We start from the raw sequence: 24,164 nt of genomic DNA on the forward strand, positions 1-24,164 counted from the left end.
AAGTAACTACAATGATCTGAATCCAAATTTTAATGAATTAAAAATACAGACATACCAAAATGTGTACTATTCCTGAGATTTCCATAAAAACAAAGCTAAGAAATATTAAGCAATAAAAGTATTTCCTCATATATTTAATTAAAAATAAACTTCTCTTCCCTTTATTTAAAAAAAAATGTATCACTCAATTACATTAGTGGCTTATATAAGAAAGTCTTCCAGTTACTTCCTATTCCTATGGGTAAGGGAGATCTTAATGATAACAGAGACAGAGAGAGATCCCAAAGTCAGGATTTGAAATGATTTTTTAAAAATTAGCAACATAGGGCTGTTACACTAAATCTTTCAAGATACTACGCATTCCATTAGTTTGATGTATGAATTGTGAGGAGAATAATTACTTATTTTTGTTTGCTTTTAACATTGTTAAAGACATTGTTTATTTGTTTTATAAAGCAACTTAACCTACTAAAAGCAAAGCAGAAGGCATTGGTAGAACAGATGGAAAAAGAAAAAATACAAAGTAATAAAGGATCATCATATAAACTCCTGGTAGAACAAGCAAAACTAAAGCAGGCCACTTCAAAGGTATGATCTCTACTTCTCAATATAGTTATCTTGATAAAGTCAGGTATGATCTCTGATTATCAAGAAACTTAAAAATATATTATTCTGCTTATCAATAGAGAAGCCAATATACTCGAATTTTTTTTTTTTTTTTTTTTTTTTTGTTGGGGTAGCTTAACTCAAGGAAATGTATGATAAATGTAGACTATAAGTATAGTTCTAATGTATTACCTTCAAAATGGACTGAGTTCCAGTAAATTGAAGGTAAAAAACAGTGGAATATGTAGTTTTGCTAATGTCGCATTGATAAAGCTGTTTTTTTCCATTTTATAATACAAAATTATACAAGATGATTGCAAATACCATGTATCAGCCCCACAAATAAAATTTATATGTGAAGTGAAAAATGTGACATTCTCTTTCTCCTTAGTATTGTTATTGGAATATTTTGGTGGCTGAATTTACAATTGAAACTTATTTTGGGTCCAGTGATGCTCACAAGGCTCAAATGTAGTATGTCTTTTCTTAGTGAAAGTGAAGTTCAACTGTTTTATAAATAAAATTTTTAAAACCTTGATGTTTACTTTTTGAAATTTAGAGGGATACCATATATGTACTAAACAAGTTTGTATTCTTTGTAATGTGAAATTATTTCACCAGATTTTGAAATAACTTGAATATTTTGTACTTGATGTTATATTAGTTTTCTTTGTCTTCAAACGTTTACAAATTATGTTTAGGTTGTTATGGTAATGTTTATTTGTTGTTAGATTTGACTTAATAACAATGTATTATGTACAGTAAACATTGTAGAATTTCACTTTTCTGAAATTCTGTTACATGTGACACTTTACTACAAATAGGAAGTAAAGTATATGGGTCAGTTTAGCTTTTAATATTCTTACTTTTTGAAACTTAGGGTAGATTTAAACATTTTGCTCTTTAGAAGTTATAATATGGAGTGAATATTTTCATTACATAAATCTAAATCCACTGAACAAATTCATATTAAGTAAACATTGATTTAAATACTATAAATTTTTGTGTGCAGCACTTTAAGGATTTAATTCGTTTACGTCGGACAGCAGAATGGTCCCGTTCTAATTTAGACACAGAAGTCACAACAACAAAAGAAAGTCCTGAGATAGAACCACTTCCATTTACTCTGGCGCATGAACGTTGTATCTCAGTAGTCCAGAAACTTGTTCTGTTTCTTCTCTCTATGGATTTTACATGCCATGCAGATCTTTTATTATTTGTTTGTAAGGTATGTAAACTATAAGTATAGACTTCAAGGGTTGGCTGAGTGCGGTCCTGATGCCTGTAGTCCCAGCACTTTGGGGGCTGAGGTGGGTGGATTGTTTGAGTCCAGGAGTTCAAGACCGGTGTGGGCAACAGGGCAAATCCTCGTCTCTACCAAAAAAAAAAAAAAAAAAAAAAAAAGTATAGACTTATAGAGTAATTAAAAACTAGGAAAGGATGTTTTTAATCAATTTTGATTAAGAGAAATAATGATGCTTCTTTTGGATTTGCTTTTTTGCCATTAATTTTTTTATTGTGTCATGAAAGATTTAAAAAGTCTTTTCAAGCCTGATTTATATTTTAATTTAGTTAAAAGTTGAGGGTTTGAAATATAAGTAATGTGGGTGTGTTTATCTGCAACCTGCCTTTCTAATTAAAATAGGAAATACACAAATAATTATCAAATTATATTAAAGAAGGACTTTTAATGTCGTGATTGCTTTCCTGTGGCATATTCACTCTTTGTAGACATTTAATTCTTTAATTATATAATTAGATTTTAAATCAGATTTTAATATTTGATTCATGTAATTACATTCTTTTGCATTCCATCTCAAGCATTTTTTTGACACCAGACTCATACATCATTATTGAAACCTATTAGTTCTGTACTAAAGTATTGGTAGACTTCTGTTATTGTTTGAAAAACATGTAATTCCTATTTAAGTGTATGATTTTATAAAATGTATTACAGGTTCTTGCCCGCATTGCAAATGCCACGCGGCCAACTATTCATCTGTGTGAGATTGTGAACGAACCCCAACTGGAAAGACTGCTATTACTTTTGGTTGGAACTGACTTCAATAGAGGAGATATATCTTGGGGTGGTGCTTGGGCTCAGTATTCCTTAACTTGTATGCTACAGGATATTTTAGCAGGTGTGTTAGGATTTTTTTCATAGAGTATGTCAAAATTACCTTGTCATTGCTCAGCTAAGAATCTTACAAGGGATCTGTAACCCCTTAAAAGAATAAAAGGTCTGTTTAATTGGTTTAATGTTGTAGCAGTAGCAACCATTCAGAATTACTTTTGTATTTAAGTATGCTGATATTCATGATAAATGCAAGCCTTAGAAAGGTGTTAGGTTATTAAAGTGAATGAATATTTGAGCTAGTCTGCTTTATTATTGATAGTAGTGGTGTGCTGCTTACTGGGTGAGGAAATAATATTTGTCTTAGTTTCTTCATATATAACATAAGAATAATAAGAATAATCTTTCTATAAGGTTGTTTTTATGAATAAGTGAATTAATGTATGTAAAGTAATTAAAATAACTCTTTGTACATGTTATATGTTCAGTATTTTCTACTACTGGATACTTGTCTCCAGCATTTGGAGGTAATACAGTGAGTGCTAGTATTCCTTAGGTGGGTGGGAACTCACTTGCCTCAGATTCTTTTATAGTTAGTAGAGCATTTATTCTGTCATTCTCTGAACTAGAGGAAAAAAATAGTTTTAATTTATTTCCAAAATCTGTATAAATTATTAAAACAGGACTATCCCCTTACATACAGGAGAATTACTGGCTCCAGTAGCTGCAGAAGCCATGGAGGAAGGAACAGTAGGTGATGATGTAGGTGCGACAGCTGGTGACTCTGATGACTCGCTTCAGCAGTCCTCAGTTCAGTTGCTGGAAACTATAGACGAACCTTTGACACATGATATAACAGGTAAATTTTTATGTGATGTTTTCTTCTTTAGTTTAATTCTATTAAATGAAACATGTTTCGGAATAAAGAATGTTAGAGAAACATAATGCTGATTTTTATATTTTTCTGTTAGTTGTTTGGCCTTATAAACTAGATCCATTATTTTCCTGGTAAATAAATTTTATCTTGGTTCTCTGAATGACTGCTCATTACAACAAAGTGCTATTGTTTCATAATGTCCTAATTATGTTGATATAGTATACTTTGGCTATGATGAAGAAAATGCTATTTAGAAAACATGTAAAGATACAAAGTGATGAAGACAGCAATTTTAAAAGCTCTTACTCTTTAAGATCCAGCGTGTGATTTTTTTGGTGTATTTTTTTCTTTTTCTTTCCTTTTTAAAAAGTATCTTTGTAAATTAGCATGCATAATCTTTTATCATTTTCATACCCCTTAATTTTCAAAAATCTGTTTTGGTTACTTACCCTTTATATGTCAGATGCTGCAGTCATTTTCAACTATTTGTCATTCCTTAATCTTAGGTTTGCTCATAGTTTGCTGTTCCTTACTTGACATTCTCTTTATCTGGAATAGATTTCCTATGTGCATGATGCACATGTCCTTATCCAAGGTTCACATAAAGCATCCCTTTCTCTAATAGCCTTTTTCTGTCACTCCCAACAGAGTTGGGGACTTTGCCGTTTGTATGTCCCTTGTACTCTCAAGTATCTCTGCTAACACATAACATGTTGTGGTCAGTTTTAATTATAGTGTACCCTCACCTCTGAATCTCTCTTAATTTATTGGATTGGAGAGTTTTATTAATCTTCATTTAATTATACTTAAACTCTCATACAGGCTGGCATTTACTGGACATTCTATAAAGTTATGTTGAATAAGAGGATGGGAATGATGGAAAAGTAAGACTTATGTGGGTACTTATATGAGTTGTAAGAAAGCTACTTAAAAATTTGGAGACATTGAGAGAATAATTTCTAATTCATAACTGAAAAATAAGGTAAATGGCTTTTTTTTTTTTTTTTTTTTTGAGACAGGGTCTTGCTCTCGTTGCCCAGGCTGGAGTGCAATGGCATGATCTCACTGCAACCTCCGCCTCCCAAGTTCTAGCAATTCTCATGCCTCAGCCTCCTGAGTAGCTGGGATTACAGGTGCCTGCCACCACACCCGACTAATTTTTGTATTTTTAGTAGAGATGGGGTTTCGTCTTGTTGGCCAGACTGGTCTTGAACTCCTGATCTCATTATTTGCCCACCTTGGCCTCCCAAAGTGCTGGGATTATAGGCATGAGCCACTGTGCCCAGCCAGTAAATAGCATTCTTTTTTTTTTTTAAGACACAGTCTTGCACTATTGTCCAGGCTGTAGTGCAGTGGCATGATACCGGCTCACTGCAATCTCCGCCTCCTGGGTTAAAGCAGTTCTCCTGCCTCAGCCTCCCAAGTAGCTGGAACTACAAGTGTGCGCCACCACGCCCAGCTTTTTTTTGGTTGTTGTTGTTTGTATTTTTTAGTAGAGACAGGATTTCACCATGGTGGCCAGGATGGTCTTGGTCTCTTGACATCATGATCTGTCCACCTCAGCCTCCCAAAGTGCTGGGATTACAGGCGTGAGCCACCACGCCTGGCCATAAATAACGTTCTTATAACTTCAGTCCTCTTTGCTTTTCTCTTTAATACTGGGTAACATTACCTGTAATAATGAAAGTAATATAGTGAATTACCTGTTAGATGTAAAAGAATGTATAGTACTTAGTAATGTTAGTAATTATTTTTAATAGCAAAGTTTATGCAACTTACTTGAACAAGAGCTAATACTATGGTCTTTTCTCTAGGAAAGCAAATATCAATGCATCTTTATTTTTATTATGTATTATGGAGCGATATGTTTGCATATGTAGAGTTTTTTATTAGGCGTATATAACATGCAAGTAAAATAACTTTTTGTAACTAAAAGCATTATGTCATCTAAATTTTATGTGACATACTCCACTAATAAGATCACTTTTAATTATTTGAAGGTGCACCTCCTCTGTCCTCTTTGGAAAAAGATAAAGAAATTGACCTTGAGTTACTGCAAGATCTAATGGAAGTTGACATTGATCCTTTAGATATTGATTTGGAAAAGGACCCTCTTGCAGCCAAGGTTTTTAAGGTATGATACATTAGAATTTTCTTTGAAAGGAAAGTCTTTTGTCTCATACTTTTGGCTTAGTAATTACTTAAAAAAGGAAAATATACATACTTATCACTAATGCAACTTATTATTCAGCATGTCCACAATGCATTAAATTGCTGTAGGTACTTCGATTGTAATTTTTAAAAAAAATCTACAACGGAATAGTATACATTTTTATTAATATGCCTATTAGTAATTATCATACAGTAATGGAAACCACATTTAAGTATCAGAAGTATAGTTATAGATCACCAACATTTCAGACAGCCATTTAAACCTCATTCGAGTTGAGTTCATTGCAGATTCTACTTGTATGTTAGCCTACTTCTGGGTTTTTTTCTTGTTTGGAGCCTACTTTCTTTTTTTGAAGGAGAATCACTTGTAATACCTTATGGTGGTACTTTATGTTCTTTGGTGTGTAAGAGATTTTATTAAGGATGCTACTTATCTTTCAGTTTCTAAACATACAGGGTATGTTTAGATTTTGGCGGAAAGAAAATTATCGGACCATTCTAAAAAATCATTAATATTATAAGTGGATTTGGGAAATTTAAATGGTAAATAGTTTATTTATTTTGTAGTTCTGTTTGTGTTTAGATAATGCAAATAATGTCTCATTCATCCAAGAGGAAAAAGTAAACTACACTTTTTTTCCATTATTTTAAGCCAATAAGCAGTACATGGTATGATTATTGGGGTGCTGATTATGGTACCTACAATTACAACCCTTACATTGGAGGTCTGGGAATTCCTGTAGCAAAGCCACCGGCAAACACGGAGAAGAATGGATCACAGACAGTTAGTGTTTCAGTCTCTCAGGGTAAGTGGATGTTTATATTTTAAGGCATAGGTTCTTCTTAAAACAAGTCTCAAATGTATGTATACTTTGTTCTTTGAGAAACTGAGCCCGGGGGTATGCCAGTAGGTTTAGTGGGCCATGAGTACCATTCAGAGCTGTTTCTCTGTAGTCAGTTTGGTGGAACTTCCATCTTTTTGGTTCTCTATCAGAATAACACCTAGCATGTGTTGTTTGTGAAGGCAATGATTTTAATTAATTGTGCTTTAATATTGTTTTTGCAGTTTCTTTTCTTTCTTTCTTTTTTTTTTTTTTTTTTTGAGATGATGTCTTACTCTGTTGCCCAGTCTGGGGTACAGTGGTGTGATTCCATGTCACTGCAACTGCCATCTCCCAATCCAAGCAATTCTCCTGCCACAGCCTCCCGAGTAGCTGGAATTACAGGTGCCCACCACCACACCCAGCTTTTTTTTTCTTTTTTTTTTTTTTTTTGTATTTTTAGTAGAGACAGGGTTTCACCATGTTAGCCAGGCTGGTCTGAACTCCTGACCTGAAGTGATCTGCCAGCCTCTACCTCCCAATGTGCTTGGATTACAGGATGAGACACCATGCCCGTCTTACTTTTTCACTTTTCTAGTCATGTAAAATATAGCAGATATATTAACTTTTAAGTATATTTTTCCCTTCTCAACTCTGCTTCCTCTGTTATAAAATATTTTTTAAAAATTTGACGATCATTAAAAAGTCAGGAAACAACAGATGTTGGAGAGGATGTAGAGAAACAGGAACGCTTTTACTCTGTTGGTGGGAGTGTAAATGAATTCAACCCTTGTGGAAGACAGTGTGGCAATTCCTCATGGATCTAGAACCAGAAATACCATTTGACCCAACAGTCCCATTTGGGTATATGCCTTTAATTCGTATATACCCGAAGGATTATAAATCATTCTACTGTAAAGACACATGCACATGTATGTTTACTGCAGCACCGTTCACAATAGCAGAGACTTGGAACCAACCGAAATACCCGTCATTGATAGACTGTATAAAGCAAATGTGGCACATATACACCATGGAATACTATGTAGCCATAAAATGGATGAGTTCATGTCCTTTGCAGGGACATGGATAAAGCTGAAAACCGTCTTTCTCAGCAAACCAACACAAGAACAGAAAACCAAACACTGCATGTTCTCACTCATAAGTGGGAGTTGAATAATGAAATTACATGGACACAGGAAGGGGAACATCACATACCAGGACCTATTGGGGAGTGGGAGGATAGAGGAAGGATAACATTAAGAGAAATACCTAATGTAGATGTTGGGCTGCTAGGTGCAGCAAACCACCATAGCACGTGGCTATCTATGTAACAAACCTGTGTGTTCTGCACATGTATTCCAGAACTTAAAGAATAATAATAATAAAATAAAAAATTGAAACACATTTATCGAAATGTTTGAAGTTTAATGCAGAGAATGTTTATTCTCTATAACCATTTGAGAGTAATTTGATGTAATATTTGTTTTGTTTTACAAATCAGGACATTCTTTCACATATGCACATCAAGAAGCATATTCCCTCAAAATCAGGAAATTAACATTACTGCTATCGATCACTGAGAGCCCATTTAAATTTTAGTGATTGTCTAGATAATGTTCTTTATGCACAAGGGCCCAGTGAAAAATCATGCATTGCATTTAATTGTAATGTCTCTTCAGTCGCATTCAGTCTGCAGTAGTTCTTCATAGCTGACCTTCATGACATTCATGCTTTTAAAGATAGCAGTCCAGTTATTTTGTAGAATGATCCTCGGTTTGTGTTTGTGCTATTTCCTTGTGATTAGGTTGAGCTACTTCCTTGTGATTAGATTAAGTTAGTGCATCTTGGCGGGAATATTCCACAAATAATGTTTCCCTCTGTCCTCCCCCACCAACCCTCATTTCATTCATTTAGGTAGCCCATGGTTTTGATCTCTCTCACTATTGGTGATGTTAAGTTTAACTACTTGATGAGTGGGTTGTCTGCTGGGCTTCTCCCTTGCAAAGTTAGTCTTTTTCCCTTTGTAAAAATGTTTTGTCGTCATTGGGTTTTTAGTGGGGACACATGGTCTTGCTCTGTTGCCCAGGCTGAAGTATAGTGGCGTGATCTCAGCTCCCTATAGTCTCTGCCTCCTGGGTTAAACAGTTCTCCTGAGTCTCTCAAGTAGCTGGGACTACAGATGTGTGCCACCATGTCCGGCTAATTTTTGTAGACACAGGATTGCCTAGGCTGGTCTCAAACTCCCAAGCTCAAGCAGTCCCCCCTCCTCGGCCTCCTAAAATGCTGGGATTAAAGGTGTGAGCCATAATGCCTGGCTTCTATAAAAAGTTGTTTGGGGGCTGGGAAGCAGAATCATTCTTGGAAACTATACATATCCTGTTCCTCACAAAATTACTTTTTAAAAAAATTACTGGCCAGGTGTGGTGGCTCATATAAACCCAGCACTTTGGGAGGCCAAGGTGGGTGGATCAGCTGAGGTTCAGAGTTTAAGACCAGCCTGGCCAACATGGCGAAACCCCATCTTTACTACAAAAGAAAATTAACTGTGCATGGTTGTGGGTGCCTGTAATCCCAGCAGCTCAGGAGGGTGAGTTAGGAGAATGCTAGAACTCTGGGAGTAGAAGTTGCAGTGAGCCAAGGTCATGCCATTGCACTCTAGCCTGGGCGACAGAGCAAGACTCTGTCTCAAAAAAAAAAAAAAATTACTGTAATAGTTTATTCATTTAGTCTTGAATGGACTTATGGTTTCCTTTTTTATTCAGTTATGTCTTACTATGTTTTTTTTATTGTGGAAAAATGTGAATAAGGCCGGGTGCGGTGGCTCACGCCTGTAATCCCAACACTTTGGGAGGCCGAGGCGGGTGGATCACAAGGTCAAGAGATCGAGACCATCCTGGTCAACATGGTAAAACCCCATCTCTACTAAAAATACAAAAAATTAGCTGGGCGTGGTGGCACGTGCCTGTAATCCCAGCTACTCAGGAGGCGGAGGCAGGAGAATTGCCTGAACCCAGGAGGCGGAGGTTGCGTTGAGCCGAGATCGCGCCATTGCACTCCAGCCTGGGTAACAAGAGTGAAACTCCGTCTCAAAAAAAAAAAAAAAGTGAATAACATAAAATTTTTCTTTTTGATTTGTTGAGATAGGGTCTCACTGTGTTGCCTAGGCTGATCTCGAACTCCTGGGTGAGCCCAGTCCTTAAACCTCAGCCTTCCAAGTATCTGAGATTACAGCATGCTCTACCGCACCTGGCATATTTATTATTTTGACCATTTTTTGTGTGTATATAGTTCACTTTCAGTGAGTATATTGATAGTGTTGTCATCTGTTTTTTGCTGTTCAATTTGTCTCATTTGATGGGTAGGATTTCCCTTGAGATTTTCTCATCATTATTTTAGCAATTCCTAGTTCTCTGGCAAAACATGATAGCCCAGTCCCATCTTTTGCTTTAATCTGTCCCACCCTGGGAATTAGTCACTTCTTAAAGGAGTATGCCATTTCAAAACCTTTTAAAGGAGAAATGTCATTAACAAACCACGATTTGGGTCATAGGTATATGTGTTGCTATTTTGGGACTGTTTCCATTCCCTGTGGTGAACAGAGCTAGGGCATATACACACACTTGCATTTATATTTCTATGTTGATACATCTGTCTTGAATATGATGAGTTCACATCAGTGTATCTGAATTTAATCTAACTTCACAGCGTTTATTTGAGCTTTCTTCCTTTCTATAGTTATAGCACTTGGTTCTGACAATAAGAAACCTGGTGCTCATGATTCTTAATGTCTTTGTTTCCATTATCATTACTTCACTTATTTAATATTTCTGTCTCCATATAACCAATCACCTGTCTCTACCCTCCTTTCCACAGATATTCTTCCCCTGCTCTGGCTCTGATACTGCATGCTAGGTGGTTGTTCTGTAAGGACACACTCCTCATCCTCTCTTGGGTTCAGATGTCAACATTTTATTGTAGGAGGTAGGACATGAGTAAGAATTGTCAAATATGTTCTTTTCCTTTTAATTGCTTTTTGTAGCCCTGGATGCTCGCCTTGAAGTTGGTCTCGAACAACAAGCAGAACTCATGTTGAAAATGATGTCTACCCTGGAAGCAGATTCCATTTTACAGGCATTAACAAATACTTCTCCTACATGTAAGTAAAATTTCCATTTTTAGAGTACTGCAGTGAATGATTTAGCTCTTTATCATTTTCAGGTGCATTCATCAAAGACAGATTTTTAAATACTGTGTTGTGAGTCTTCAGAGACTTAGTATGTAGCATTTTCCCAGCTCCAAGTTAGTAGCAAGTTGAAACCAAGATCAAGGATTAACTGTATTAACAAATGCAGGGACGGTCAAGCAAAATACCTCCATGAAGTGATCTCAGTTCAGTGCAGAAACCTCCATTGTGTTGTGTTCATTGTTGTGAGGTTAATAAAATTCCTTCAGAAGCCTGCGTACCTGCCTGTGAGTTCATTGCACTATATCCAAATTTATGATGAAGTGGATTTTTGTAGTAACATCTTTATCATCCTTAAAGACTAGGATAGAGGACACGTGGTATGATGACAGCCAAATAGATCTGTTAATGCCAGAATTGAGAGGATTTACTACCTAATAAGCTCCAGAAGAGAAAGGCCAACTTTTTCATAAAGGACTAATAGTAAATATTTTAGGCTTTGCTTGCCATATGGTGTATATTGAAACTACTCTACTCTGACTTGGTTACAGGTAAACAGCCATAGACAATATGTAAATAAACGGGCATGGCTGTGTTACAAAAAGGAGGTACTTTGTCAGAGATGGCCATCACGTTGTGGTTTGCTGTCCTTGATAAGGTCTACCCAGTTCTAGACTTGCGTAGATCTCATGTCAGGGGAGTACAGTTGAAATAGCACTGTGTTTTTCAAGAACAGATTGGGGAGCTGTGCTGAGAAGAGGGTGCTTGTTTTATTTTCTTAGACTTGCATATCACTTTACTTTCTCTAGGGCAGAGTGAGGAAAGGGTAGTGATAGTAGGCAGAACCCAAGGAAATTACAGATGGTTCTCTTATGGCGTGTTCACAACCCATTTCAATAGAGAGAAATTTGAGTTTTTAGATCTTCTTTATGTTAAACTGAATTCTTTTCAGTCTGCAATCTTCATTTTTTTTTCTTGCTTTAGAGGGTATCAAAAGAAGGGGGAAAAAACCCCAGAATAAATAGTCTAGTGTTTTATAATCTTAGTCTTGGTACACAAATATTCTTGTATCTTCTCTCCTAAGCAATATGGAGATCCCTTTTGTAGGGTCCAGTGTCTGCATCATTAGCGATAACTCAGTACTGCCCAGAGTAGCCCTTTTCTTTGTTAAGACATTTCTTATTTAATACCACTTACTCTAATATCTTTCTACTAAAGGATAATTCTACTAAAGGATATTTGAAAAAGAGAATTTTAAAAAGTGCTTTTGAAATTGGTGTCTGCTTCTCTTTTTTGATTTTCGTGCACACAGCTGTCTCTTTAGTGTAATAATAAAGTAAGCCTCTAAATATATGATAAAGCTGTTAGTGTCCCTGTATTTCTCTGGTTCCCGTCAATATATTCTCATTTAATTAGTTTGGTGTGTAACCTGGGCATCAGAACTGAAAGCTTCCCAGATGATTCTGATCTACAGTCAAAGTTAAAGATGAATGAACTAGAATCTAGGTTATTCTAACTGCCTTATCAATAATTACTCAGGAGTCTTACTTCTTTCCCTTTACTTTCCCTCCTTTATTAATTAGAAAAACTATTGCAAATAAAAATTACTAGAGAAAATTGCCTTTTTTTTACTGGTTGAGTCCTATGAATTTGGGAACTTCTCTCTTTGGTCATTGTCTTTTTACTTTCAAGTAATGTTATAAAAACACATTTTTCAAATGCTAAATATCGTTTTGAACCATTCTAAAGAATGCAGTTTTAATTTTTAGAAACAAATTAACCTATTTATGCATATGAATAACTAGTTAACACATATCCTGATACTTTATGTATAAAATTATTCTTGTGTTTAATTTTCAGTATCACAGTCTCCCACTGGAGCAGATGATTCACTTCTAGGGGGTTTACAAGCGTCAAACCCAACAAGCCAGCTTATTATACAGTTATCATCTGTCCCAATGTTAAATGTTTGTTTCAACAAACTTTTTTCCATGCTTCAAGTCCATCATGTTCAGGTATGACTTCAGGTGAAATGGTGTATTTTTGCATGTTATTGTTAGCCTAGTAAAAGATGAAACTAACTGGGAAGTTCATTCTAGACCTGTCAGAGATTATTTCTTAGTATATTCAGTTAGAAAGGTACTAGAAATACTTTGATTGTCAAGTAATCACAGTTTCTCAATGATGGGCCACTGATAATTTTAATGATTTTAAGCTTCAGTACTTTAATTCCTGCTACACACACATACACAAACCTGTGATTTAGAGACTTGAATCATAGGGCATGGTGGCTTGAATGTGTAGACCTAACTACTTAGGAGACTGAGGCAGGAAGATTGTTTGAGGCAAAGAGTTTGAGACCAGCTTGGGTAACATAACACTAGATCATGTCTCTAACTAAATGGAAAAAATTAACCAGATGCAATAGCACATGCTTACAGTCCCAGCTACTCAAGAGACTGAGGTGGGAGGATTACTGGAACCCAGTTCAAGATATAGCTAGACCTTGTGTCAAAAAAAAAAAAAAAAAAAAGACTTGAATCACCTATTTTAATTTACAAGAATCTTTTTATGAGGTAATTTATAAGTTTTAATTCAGGTAAATTTTGTTCTTCAAGAATTTTAAGATGTGTTTGCTGATCAACTAATTTCGTTAACTAGAAGATGTTTCTAAGTGTCAAGAAGTGTTTAATAGAAAAGATTATTTACTCATGACAAGAATTTAAACATAAGATTGTTATTTAAATTGTATTTCATAATAGTTACATTTTTCACCTGGTGATTTTCATTCTTTTTCAGTTGGAGTCACTTCTCCAATTGTGGCTCACACTGAGCCTGAATTCTAGTTCATCTGGAAACAAAGAAAGTGGAGCAGACATATTTTTATATAATGCTAATAGAATACCTGTCATTTCATTAAATCAAGGTAAGATTTATTAGGAGAAAAATTATTATAGTCTAAATAAGAAACTTACAAGGTGATCATTAGGTGAAAATATACCTAATCTTTGTCATTAGGGGTTATAACATTCTAGTGGGGAATAAGCATAATACCTTTCGAAAAAGATGCACTAACTTATTGATTAGCGGCAAAGATATAGGGAGACCTTGTTAAGAACAGAAGACTCTTACTCTCTTTTCTGTGATATGCCTGTAGGCAACGAAAATTTACAATGTTCTGTCACTCTTTATATTTTCTTGAAGTTTTGTCTCATCTATAAAAGCAGGTCGGCTTAAAATTTTTTAAAAAATTTTTTCATTTTTAAAAACTATGAATTAGCCTCTGGAGGAATTAGCTGGAGAAGGTTGTCAGTTTCCTGTAGAAGTTGTGTGTGTTTCTTGGCAAATATGAGAATGTGGGAATGGTGTTAGTAAATTACATCATTCAAGAGGAAAAGAACTAGCCTTCAGCTCTAGCTACAGCAATCTCTTTTAGTTATGATTTAAGTAAAATATAAATGAGAATCTGTTCCTGGTGTTTTCTCCCTAGAGTGGGTACATTTTGTAGTTTGCCTGGCTTTTACATGGTGGGTCTTTGAACGTCAGTGCCAACATTACTGGGTCACAGGTTCTACTTAATCTGCACTGACCCAGCACCAGCCAGCTCTTCTTTAATTGATAGATTTCCATGTCTTCCACTATATTATTATTAATATTATAAAATCTGTTTTCATCTCTTTTTAATTTCATTATGAAAAATATTATATATATATAAAATAGAAGAGTAAAAAGTAGTTATTCCTGGCTGGACACAATGGCTTATGCCTATAATCCCAGTACTTTTGAGAGATTGAGGTGAGCAGATCCCTTGAGGGCAGGAGTTTTAGACCAGCCTCGCCAACATGGTACAACCCTGTCTTTAGAAAAAAATATAAAAGTTAGCCTGCTGTGTTGATGCACACCAATAATGCCAGTTTTTCCAATATGCATTATTGTTTTTGGCTGCTGGTTTTGTAGAATGTGAGGATTTTTACTAACAGACAAGTTATATTGAGGTAGAAGTGGTAGAAATGCCTATAGTTTGAATAGTACAACAAACTGATAGTAATAACTTGCCATTTCAGGTATAGTGGGCTGAGCTTTAAACCTTATCCTAAAATGTTACTGATTCTTAAATGCTTTAGTTGTATTTAATCGAAAATTTTTTATTTGCATGTTTTGAAGATACTAAAGAGCTGATTTAAATAAATAATGTCTTGTTTTTTAATTCATTCTTTTGGTTTTTAATTCTTTATAAACATTGTTTTTCTGAAAAATATTTTCCCTTTCTCTTTTCTGCATAGCATCAATAACTAGCTTTCTCACAGTGTTAGCTTGGTATCCCAATACTTTGCTCCGGACATGGTGCCTTGTGCTTCATAGCCTAACACTCATGACAAACATGCAGCTTAATTGTAAGTTCATAAATTTATTCATTTAAATCTCTGACATGTACTTTAGTTTTCTGCTATTGGATTCTTAAAACACAGTTTTCCAAGGAGTGATACACTTGTTAAAGTGATTGAGTTGGTCAGGCTTGGTGGCTCACCCCTGTAATCCCAGCACTTCAGGAGGCCAAGTCGGGTGGATCACTTGAGGTCAGGAGTTCGAGAGCAGCTTGGCCAACATGATGAAACCCTGTCTCTACTAAAAATATAAAAATTAGCCGAGCGTGGTGGCAGCCTTTAGTCCAAGCTACTTGGGAGGCTGACTTGAACCTGGAAGGCAAAGTTTGCAGTGAGCTAAGATAGCCACTGCACTCCACCCTTGGCGACAGAGCGAGAGACTGTCTCAACAAAAAAGTGATTGAGTTTTTTATTTTAGCATGTCTCTTCTGAATTAGTTCTTATATATCCTTTTTGCTTGCTTACTTTGATGATGTAGTCTCATATTCCTCTTTAGATGTTCAAATCATACTTTTACTTTTAAAAACTTCTTTATTAAAAGAGAATTGATTGCTTTTAGAGTACAAAGGCAGGTTTTTACATTTAGTCTAAGTTTTTACGTTATTTTTTAAAGATACCTTTGTACTTTAAAATGATTTATTCATTATTGATTCATAAACATGCGTAACTGGATTCTTGGGGTTTGTTTAATAATTTAAGTCATTGCTTAGCTTCGAAATGCTTTTTCCATTTGGAATATATTTTCCACAAATGAGAGCAAAAGCATCACTATGATACTGAAGATGGATTTGATGCAAAGGATATTTTATTCAGTTCAGAAAACCTGTACGTTAGATCATAGTTAACCTGTATACAACTAATATGTAAAACGGAATAATTTTGCCACAACTTATTTAAGAAAATTTGGTTAAAATTTACCTGAAAAGTAGATCTCTGACTGTTTCTGGAAGGGGGAGTTAGTAAGAATAGGCTTTCCAAGTAAGAGTAGGACCTGGTTACATCTTTTCTATTTGATTGTACTAAATAAGATGTAAACTCAAGGTGTTTTCACAGAGGAGGGGCGGAGGAAATAGACAGTAGATAGAATAGAGAGTGAAGTCCTGCTTAGTCAGTATAGTAGAAACTAAAACCACTTTAATAAACTGTAATTACTAGGAATATATGAATTTTCCTTGGAACTAAAAGATGCTTTTAAATACTGCATTTCCATTATTTCATGGTCCATTTCTTAAGAGGTTTTTTAAAAAAATGTTTTATAGCTGGTTCCAGCAGTGCCATTGGAACTCAGGAGAGTACTGCTCATTTGTTGGTTTCAGATCCAAACCTTATTCATGTATTAGTGAAATTTCTTTCTGGCACCAGTCCACATGGAACAAATCAGCACAGTCCACAGGTAATATGATGTTTAACCTGGGATACACCCAGACTACTCAATAAATTTGTAATATAAAGCTATGTAATTTTTTATTTCTAGAGTATTAAATAATAGCCTTTTATATTTGTAATAATAGCTATACTGACACTAAATAATAGCAGGTGGTAAGTTCTTAGAACAGTGATACTAGGTTTTCATGTAGGTACATCTTTTTGGCATTAATTTTGGATAACTGGAAACATTCTGAGTAAATATTGCAAAGGTAGAGAAGCATTTCAAAAATGTTGGAATTAAAATAAATTTTAATATATCATATTTGATGACTTCTATCAGGACTATCAGTTTACCTTAATTTTATGATAATGATTTTGCTTAACAAAAAATAACAGTATTGCTCAAGGCTTATAAACATTTTCTGTCCCACTATAAATTTTCCTTCATATCAATTTAATTTCTTGTTATGGTGTACTGCTTTTGTATAAATATTTCTACTTCATTATATTTCTTTTAATGTAAAAATATATTTAGTATTTTACCATCTTTTAAAATCAAGCTACATCAAGACTATCTTGCAAGTTTATCATTTTAAAATTCTTACTTGAATTTGCTGTAAGATAAGTTCTAATTTAGTTGTATTCAACAGCCCAGATTCTCTTATTAATTCATTTTTTCAATGTTTAAGAGGCTTCTATATGCTTCTTGTAGGTACTAGAGATGTAGTATTTATCAAGATCAAATACCTGCCTTCATAGTGCTTAAGTTTAGTCAGTACTTTAATATTTAATATATTTTAATTTTGTAGATTATAATAAATGAGACAAGGAGAGAGTAAGAGAGAAGAAACTAACTTGTAGTTAGATTAAGACAGTGTTTTGGTAGGGGCAGAGATATGTTATCGAGTGATTATTGTATTTAAGATTGATTGAAGCTGAAACAGGAAAACTCCTCGGGATCACCAATTCTGACTTCATTATTTTACATGTAAGAAAACATGCATCAGCTATATTGCCCCAAATTACACAACTAGTTATCAGTATAGCTAGGTGTCAGTGCGCAAGGCATTGCAAAAAGTAATATTTTCTTTCTGTTTTTTAGTAAAAGGCAGGAGGAAATAACTTTCTAAAAGTTTTTAACTTATTGAAGATCGAGCTTTCCTTTTATCTTGGTTTTATGTAGGAAGTCCTGATAAGAAAGCTGTGATTTGTATGCTCAGTGTCGGAAATTAAATTTCTTTAACTCTAAAATAATTTGGAGGGTTGTACTGTATTTTATTTTCCAGAACTCCTCCAAGGTTTTATGAGTTATTCATCAAGCCGAATTAGGATCAAGTAAAACAATACATATAAGTGTTATAGCATACTCCAAAATGTACCTCAGGTTACTTAGTACGGTGTTCCTGGTCATTTCTTTCATTGATGAGTTAGAAGTTTGGGAAAGCAGGGTTTTTTTTAGACTTGGTATAAATTTATTTTTATTTGGTTTTATTTAGTTTTTGTTTTGTATGTCACTTAGCTTAGTAATTGCTCTGCTAGTTTTTAGAAACATGACCTTTTATGGATCATTTTACCTCTCTGCTTCTGAGTCCTTTGATTTTAAAATGGATTAAGGTTATTTGTGAAAATCTATGTTAAAGTTTTTTATCCTCTGGAAAGAATTATAAAACTATTTATTGTGTAATTCAGGTGAATTTTTTTCAGTATTGAGTTCAGTAAACCTGAGAGTTGTTCTGTATAAACCATAATGAAAAAGTATTGACAGTAAAATCTTTTATTTGCAATTTAAAATAAATACATTAAGACCTAAAAAATTGATTTTCTCCTATCATTGTTAATACTTTTGTTTTCCTCATATGAAAAGTTACAGTGTATAGCTCTTGACTTTATACTTGATAATTTAAAAATGAATGATTCTGTAAATGGTATCAGTAAGCAGTTTTCAGTGAATATACATTTCTCTTCAGGTTGGTCCAACAGCTACACAAGCTATGCAAGAATTTCTTACCCGATTACAAGTGCATCTTTCTTCAACATGTCCTCAGATATTCAGTGAATTTTTGCTCAAGCTAATTCATATACTTTCAACTGAAAGGTAAATTTTTGTGTACTAATTTGTTCCTGATATAGAAGTAACATGTAACTCTCTAAATATAGTTTTTTTCTTTAACGTTTGTTGGGAATTTATCTGTGAAGAGATAAGCAGGACAGTAGGAATTATGGGGGAAGGATTTATTGATGTGTTTCCTGATTGTTTGCATTTCATTTCATCATGGTTCTCCCAAGTCCTTCTACCTCTACTCTCAGTAATATGAAAGGAATACAGTTGACTTGCTTTTAATGGTTTTATAGGTTAGTTATTAGAAGCCTTTTAAAAGGTGAAATTTATTTTGAAGCTGTTTAAACTCTAAAGCTATTACCAGTGATTGTATATATAAGAAACTGAAAAGTAGAGCTCATAAAAGAAAATTATATACCAGTCTTGTGTAGAAATTTTAAATAAATGTATTAACAAAATCAGACTCTACATTATAAGAAGAAATTGTGACCATAATGGGTTTATTCTTGAAATGCTTGAATGCTTCAATATCATATATCTCTTATTAATGTCATTATCTTTATTTTATATTTCTTAAAACCCAATATTACTTTCTGATGAAAACTTTTTTTTTTTTTTTTTTGAAATGGAGTCTCACTCTTTCACAAGGCTGGAGTGCAGTGGTGCTACCTTGGCTCACTGCAGCCTCCACCTCCCAGGTTCAAGTGATTCTCGTGCCTCAGCCTCCTGAGTAGCTGGGATTACAGGCACACACCACCACACTCAGTTAATTTTTGTAATTTTAGTAGAGATGGGATTTCACCATGTTGGCCAAGATGGTCTCAATCTCCTGACTTTGTGATCTGCCCACCTCGGCCTCCCAAAGTGTTGGGATTACAGGCATGAGCCACTGCGCTCGATTGAAAACTTTTGATGAGTTATAAAGTGTTATCTTATTTTTGAAGTCACAATAAAACTACGTGATGGGCCGAGCGCGGTGGCTCAAGCCTGTAATCCCAGCACTTTGGGAGGCTGAGGCGGGTGGATCACGAGGTCAAGAGATCGAGACCATCCTGGTCAACATGGTGAAACCCCGTCTCTACTAAAAATACAAAAAATTAGCTGGGCATGGTGGCCCGTGCCTGTGATCCCAGCTACTCGGGAGGCTGAGGCAGGAGAATTGCCTGAACCCAGGAGGCGGAGGTTGCGGTGAGCCGAGATCATGCCATTGCACTCCAGCCTGGGTAACAAGAGCAAAACTCCGTCTCAAAAAAAAAAAAAAACTATGTGATGGACAAATTACATAATTAATAAAACATCTGGCATGCTTGAGTATTTCAAAAAATCACCATTAACATAAGGAATAAGGCTGGGCTTAGTGGCTCATGTCTGTAATCCCAGAACTTTAGGAGACTGAGGTGGGGAGATTGCTTGAGCCCAGGAGTTTGAAAGCAGTCTGGGCCACATGGAGGTACTCCGTCTCTACAAAACAAAAGACAAAAACAAACAAACAAAAAAACCAGATGTAGGGTGTATACCTGTAATCTCAGCTACTGTGGAGGCTGAGGCAGGGGGATTGGTTGAGCCCAGGAGGTGAGGTTGCAGTGAGCCCTGATTGTGCCATTGTACTCTAACCTGGACAACAGAACAATACTCTATCTTGAATTAATAATCAGGAATAAGTCAGTAGTGGCTATTGCCACTTTTTTCATCTAATTTTATTCTGGAAATGCCAGTGGATCAAAAGTTTTTTTAAAAACAATGTATATTGAAAATGAGTAAAAGGCCGGGAACGGTGGCTCAAGCCTGTAATCCCAGCACTTTGGGAGGCCGAGGCGGGTGGATCACAAGGTCAAGAGATCGAGACCATCCCGGTCAACATGGTGAAACCGTGTCTCTACTAAAAATACAAAAAATTAGCTGCGCATGGTGGTGCGTGCCTGTAATCCCAGCTACTCGGGAGGCTGAGACAGGAGAATTGCCTGAACCCAGGAGGCGGAGGTTGCCGTGAGCCGAGATCGCGTGATTGCACTCCAGCCTGGGTAACAAGAGCAAAACTCCGTCTCGAAAAAAAAAAAAGAATATTAGAAATAACAGAAAGAATATGTAGTTTGTAAAATTTAACACAACAGTGGCATTCTGTTGTGAGTTAAATACATACATTTGGAAAACATCAATGTTTATGTAAAAATAATATTTATATATACTTTTTGAGGATTTTGTGAAAGTTTGAATGACATAAATAAAATCACCTGAGGAGTAAAGATTAGTCACCATTTATTTTATTTTTATTTAACTACTTGGCTTTTTAATTTTAACTCTGCAGGCTTTAGCATAGTCCAATTCACAGAGTTCACAACAGTGAATACTTTCATACTAAACTTGAATACATTTGCTCTAACATTTTCTAAGGACTATTTTTTTTTTTTTTTTTGACAGAATCTCGCTCTTGTACCCTGGCTGGAGTGCAGTGGCACAATCTTGGCTCATTGCAACCTCCACCTCCCAGGTTCAAGCAATTCTCCCGCCTCAGCCTCCCGGGTAGCGGGGACTACAGGTTCATGCCACCATACCTGGCTAATTTTTTTGTGTTTTTAGTAGAGACGGGGTTTCACCGTGTTAGCCAGGATTGTCTCAATCCCTGCCCTCGTGATCTGCCTGCCTCGGCCTCCCAAAGACCTGGGATTACAGGCATGAGCCACCTCACCTGGCCTAAGCAAAGATGTTTTGAGGTTTATATGCCACAAAAACTGTTTAGGAATTTTCTCCACTTCACTTCATCCAACATATACCCTGTATATTTTCATGGCATAGTTTATTTCGTATGGTCCACAAAGCTGTGACCCAACAAGAATGTTAGTTTCTGTTCGTTATGTATGTTTTTAATAAAGGCTCTGGTATCCTGTTAAAGATCCACCAGCTCTTCAGTTAGATTAATGGTATCAAAATACAAACTGAAAGAAATACTCAATATAAAGAAGGCATTCAGTTTTACCAGATGAGAGTTTTGCAGACAACTATCTGTTGGCCTTTGGACTGTTTTAACTTTATTAAGTATCCTTCAAAAAACAAGTTTTAAAATTCTAGATATAATCTAAATTGTCAACTTCTATGTATTTTTTGTTATTGTTGTTTCTTAAATACCTTCCTCACGAAAAGTCACACAGAATATCCTGTTTTCTTCTAGAAATTTTACAATTTTATGTTTTACATTTAGATTTGTTATTTTTTGCTTTCAGGATAAAGTTTTTTTTTTTTTTTGTTGTTGTTGTTTTTTTTTTTTTTTTTGTCTGTGGATGTTGAATTGTTCCTATACCATTTTTTGAAAATACTTTTCTGTTTTCATTGGATTTCCTTTTTAATTTTTCAAATATCAGTCAACAATATTTATTTTGATCTATTGATAAACTTTTTTTTTTTTTTTTGAGACGGCTTTGCCCTTTTGCCCAGGGTGGAGTACTGTAATGTGGTTTTTGCTCACTGTAACCTCTGCCTCCTGGGTTTGTGCAGTTCTCATGCTTCAGCCTCCTCAGTAGCTGGGATTACAGGCATGTCACCAAACCTGGCTAATTTTTGTATTTTCAGTAGAGACAGGGTTTCACCATGTTGGCCTGGCTGGTCTCAAACTCCTGGCCGCAAGAGATCCACCCACCTCTGTCTCCCAAATTGCTGGGTTTACAGGCATGAGCCACCACACCCATCCACATTTGTTCATACAGTGTATTATATAGAACTGATGTTTTTGTCTGTTTTTTATGCATTACCTCACTGTCTTTGTTTCCTTATAGTATTTTTTGAAATCTAATAGTGTAGGTTATCCACCATTGTTCTTTATTTTCAGAGTTGTTTTGGCTGTTTTAATTCCATTCCGTTTCCTTATAAATTTCACAGTCAGATTGATTCGCCAGAAAAAAATCTTGCTGGATTTTGAGTGAGATTGTATCACTCTGTAGATCATTTTGGGCAGATTTATTGCTTATTTGGGATTTTGTGTACAGCCCTGTTGTCGGAGAATACAGTTAGTTTTATTTCTTCCTTTCTTATGCATGTGTCTAACCACCCCATTTGTACTTGTAATGACTTCCAGTATGCTGTTCAGTAGAAATGGTAAAAGTTGTTCTTCCTTCTTTTTCTCAATCTTAAGTTCTATGAAACATTGTCTTTCATAATTAGATATGTTACTAGCTGGAGTTCTTTTTTAGATGCTTGATGGTAAGTTGAGGAAGTTCCAGTTTGTTATGACTTGCTAAGACATTCAAAAAATTATAAATGTCTTTTGGATTTTGTTAGATGTTTCTCTGCATCTGTTGAAATGATCATAGGTTGTTTCTTCTTTCATCTGTTTATATGGTATATTACATTGATGTTTTCTGAAGAGTTGAGATCTCACCATGTTGCATGGGCTGGCCTTGAACTCCTGGGTTCAAGCAAGCTTTCAGTCTCATTTTGCTCGTAGCTGGGCCAATAAGCATATTCCACTACGCCAAGTCTGATATTTAAATTTTATTTATTTATTTATTTTTCTGTGTTATGACTTCGTATTGTTGTTCTGGATTTTTTTTTTTTTTTGTCAGTCAGTGTGCATTCTCAGACCCCCTTGGTCATAACATATCAATCGTAACTTGCTGAATTTGTTCTCTGAAAGAGGTTGTGTAATATGTGTACTATCACTTACTTAAGTATTTTGTAACATTTGCCGTTGAAGCTTTTTGTGGCTACAGTTTTCTTTGCCCAAAAATTTTTCAACTTATTTTCTAGGTTTTCGATTATTCAGGTTTTCTCTTCTGGAGTCAGTCTTGCTAGTTTCATAAAGCAAGTTATTTCTTTACTTTGTTGAATTTGTTTGTTGAAATGTGTGTTTCTTAGTGTCTATTAAGATGTACAGTGAGTTTCCTTCTTTTATTTCTGATGTTGGTAATTTTTATCTTTTTTTGGGCCATTCTGGCTAGAATTCATCAATACTATTATTTTCAAAAAAAAAAGCAGCTTTATATTATTTCTTCCTTTTTACTTTGAATTTAATTTGATCTTACTGGCTTAGATAATTGATTTTAGACCTTTCTTCTTTTCTAATACAGAATTGGTCTATATAGATTACTTACATTTAATGTAATTATTGAGATGCTGGACTAAAATTGATCATTTGGCCAGTTTTCTATTTATTTCATATATTTTTGGTTCCTTTTAAAAACTCTTTTTTTGTTGACTTTTGAGTTAAACAACTTTTAAAAATAATTTTGTTTCCACTCTTATTATTTATAACTGAATTTCTTATTTATTTATTTTTGAGATAGTGTTTGCTCTGTTGCCCAGGTTGGAGTATTGTGGCGCCGTCTTGGGTCACTGCAACCTGTGCCTTCTGGATTCAAGTGATTTTCGTGCCTCAGCTTCTGAGTAGCCGGGATTACAGGCAACTGCTACCACATGTGGCTAATTTTTATATATTTTGTAGAGACTGGGTTTCACAGTGTTGGCCAGGGTAGTCTCTAACTCCTAAACTCAAGCAATCCATCCCCATCACTGACATTATAGGTGTGAGCCACTATGCCCGGCTTATAACCAGAAGTTTTTAATACTAGTTTTCCTGGCTTTACAAGGAAAGCTCGTACTTTATATCACATTCTACTTTCAAATATT

General features: G+C 35.1%; 1 protein-coding gene across 12 annotated transcripts in view; it reads left to right on the forward strand.

Annotated features, from left to right (window-relative positions):
* BIRC6 (baculoviral IAP repeat containing 6) overlaps nucleotides 1-24,164 on the forward strand; it is a 267,531-nt gene that overhangs the window by 129,207 nt on the left and 114,160 nt on the right. For all 12 annotated transcript variants that reach the window (XR_012516772.1, XM_039475342.2, XM_039475325.2 and 9 more), the window contains 12 exons: nucleotides 457-588; nucleotides 1,619-1,834; nucleotides 2,564-2,747; nucleotides 3,384-3,539; nucleotides 5,558-5,691; nucleotides 6,382-6,535; nucleotides 10,593-10,709; nucleotides 12,597-12,751; nucleotides 13,536-13,662; nucleotides 15,020-15,130; nucleotides 16,381-16,514; nucleotides 18,457-18,584. Coding sequence is in view for 11 of the 12 variants with exons in the window: in XM_039475342.2 (XP_039331276.2) it covers nucleotides 457-588; nucleotides 1,619-1,834; nucleotides 2,564-2,747; nucleotides 3,384-3,539; nucleotides 5,558-5,691; nucleotides 6,382-6,535; nucleotides 10,593-10,709; nucleotides 12,597-12,751; nucleotides 13,536-13,662; nucleotides 15,020-15,130; nucleotides 16,381-16,514; nucleotides 18,457-18,584 (1,748 nt within the window). In the remaining variant the exon portion in view is untranslated. The remainder of the gene's footprint in view (nucleotides 1-456; nucleotides 589-1,618; nucleotides 1,835-2,563; nucleotides 2,748-3,383; nucleotides 3,540-5,557; nucleotides 5,692-6,381; nucleotides 6,536-10,592; nucleotides 10,710-12,596; nucleotides 12,752-13,535; nucleotides 13,663-15,019; nucleotides 15,131-16,380; nucleotides 16,515-18,456; nucleotides 18,585-24,164) is intronic.

This window comes from Saimiri boliviensis, chromosome 1, assembly GCF_048565385.1.
Source record: "Saimiri boliviensis isolate mSaiBol1 chromosome 1, mSaiBol1.pri, whole genome shotgun sequence".
NCBI lineage: Eukaryota > Metazoa > Chordata > Mammalia > Primates > Cebidae > Saimiri > Saimiri boliviensis.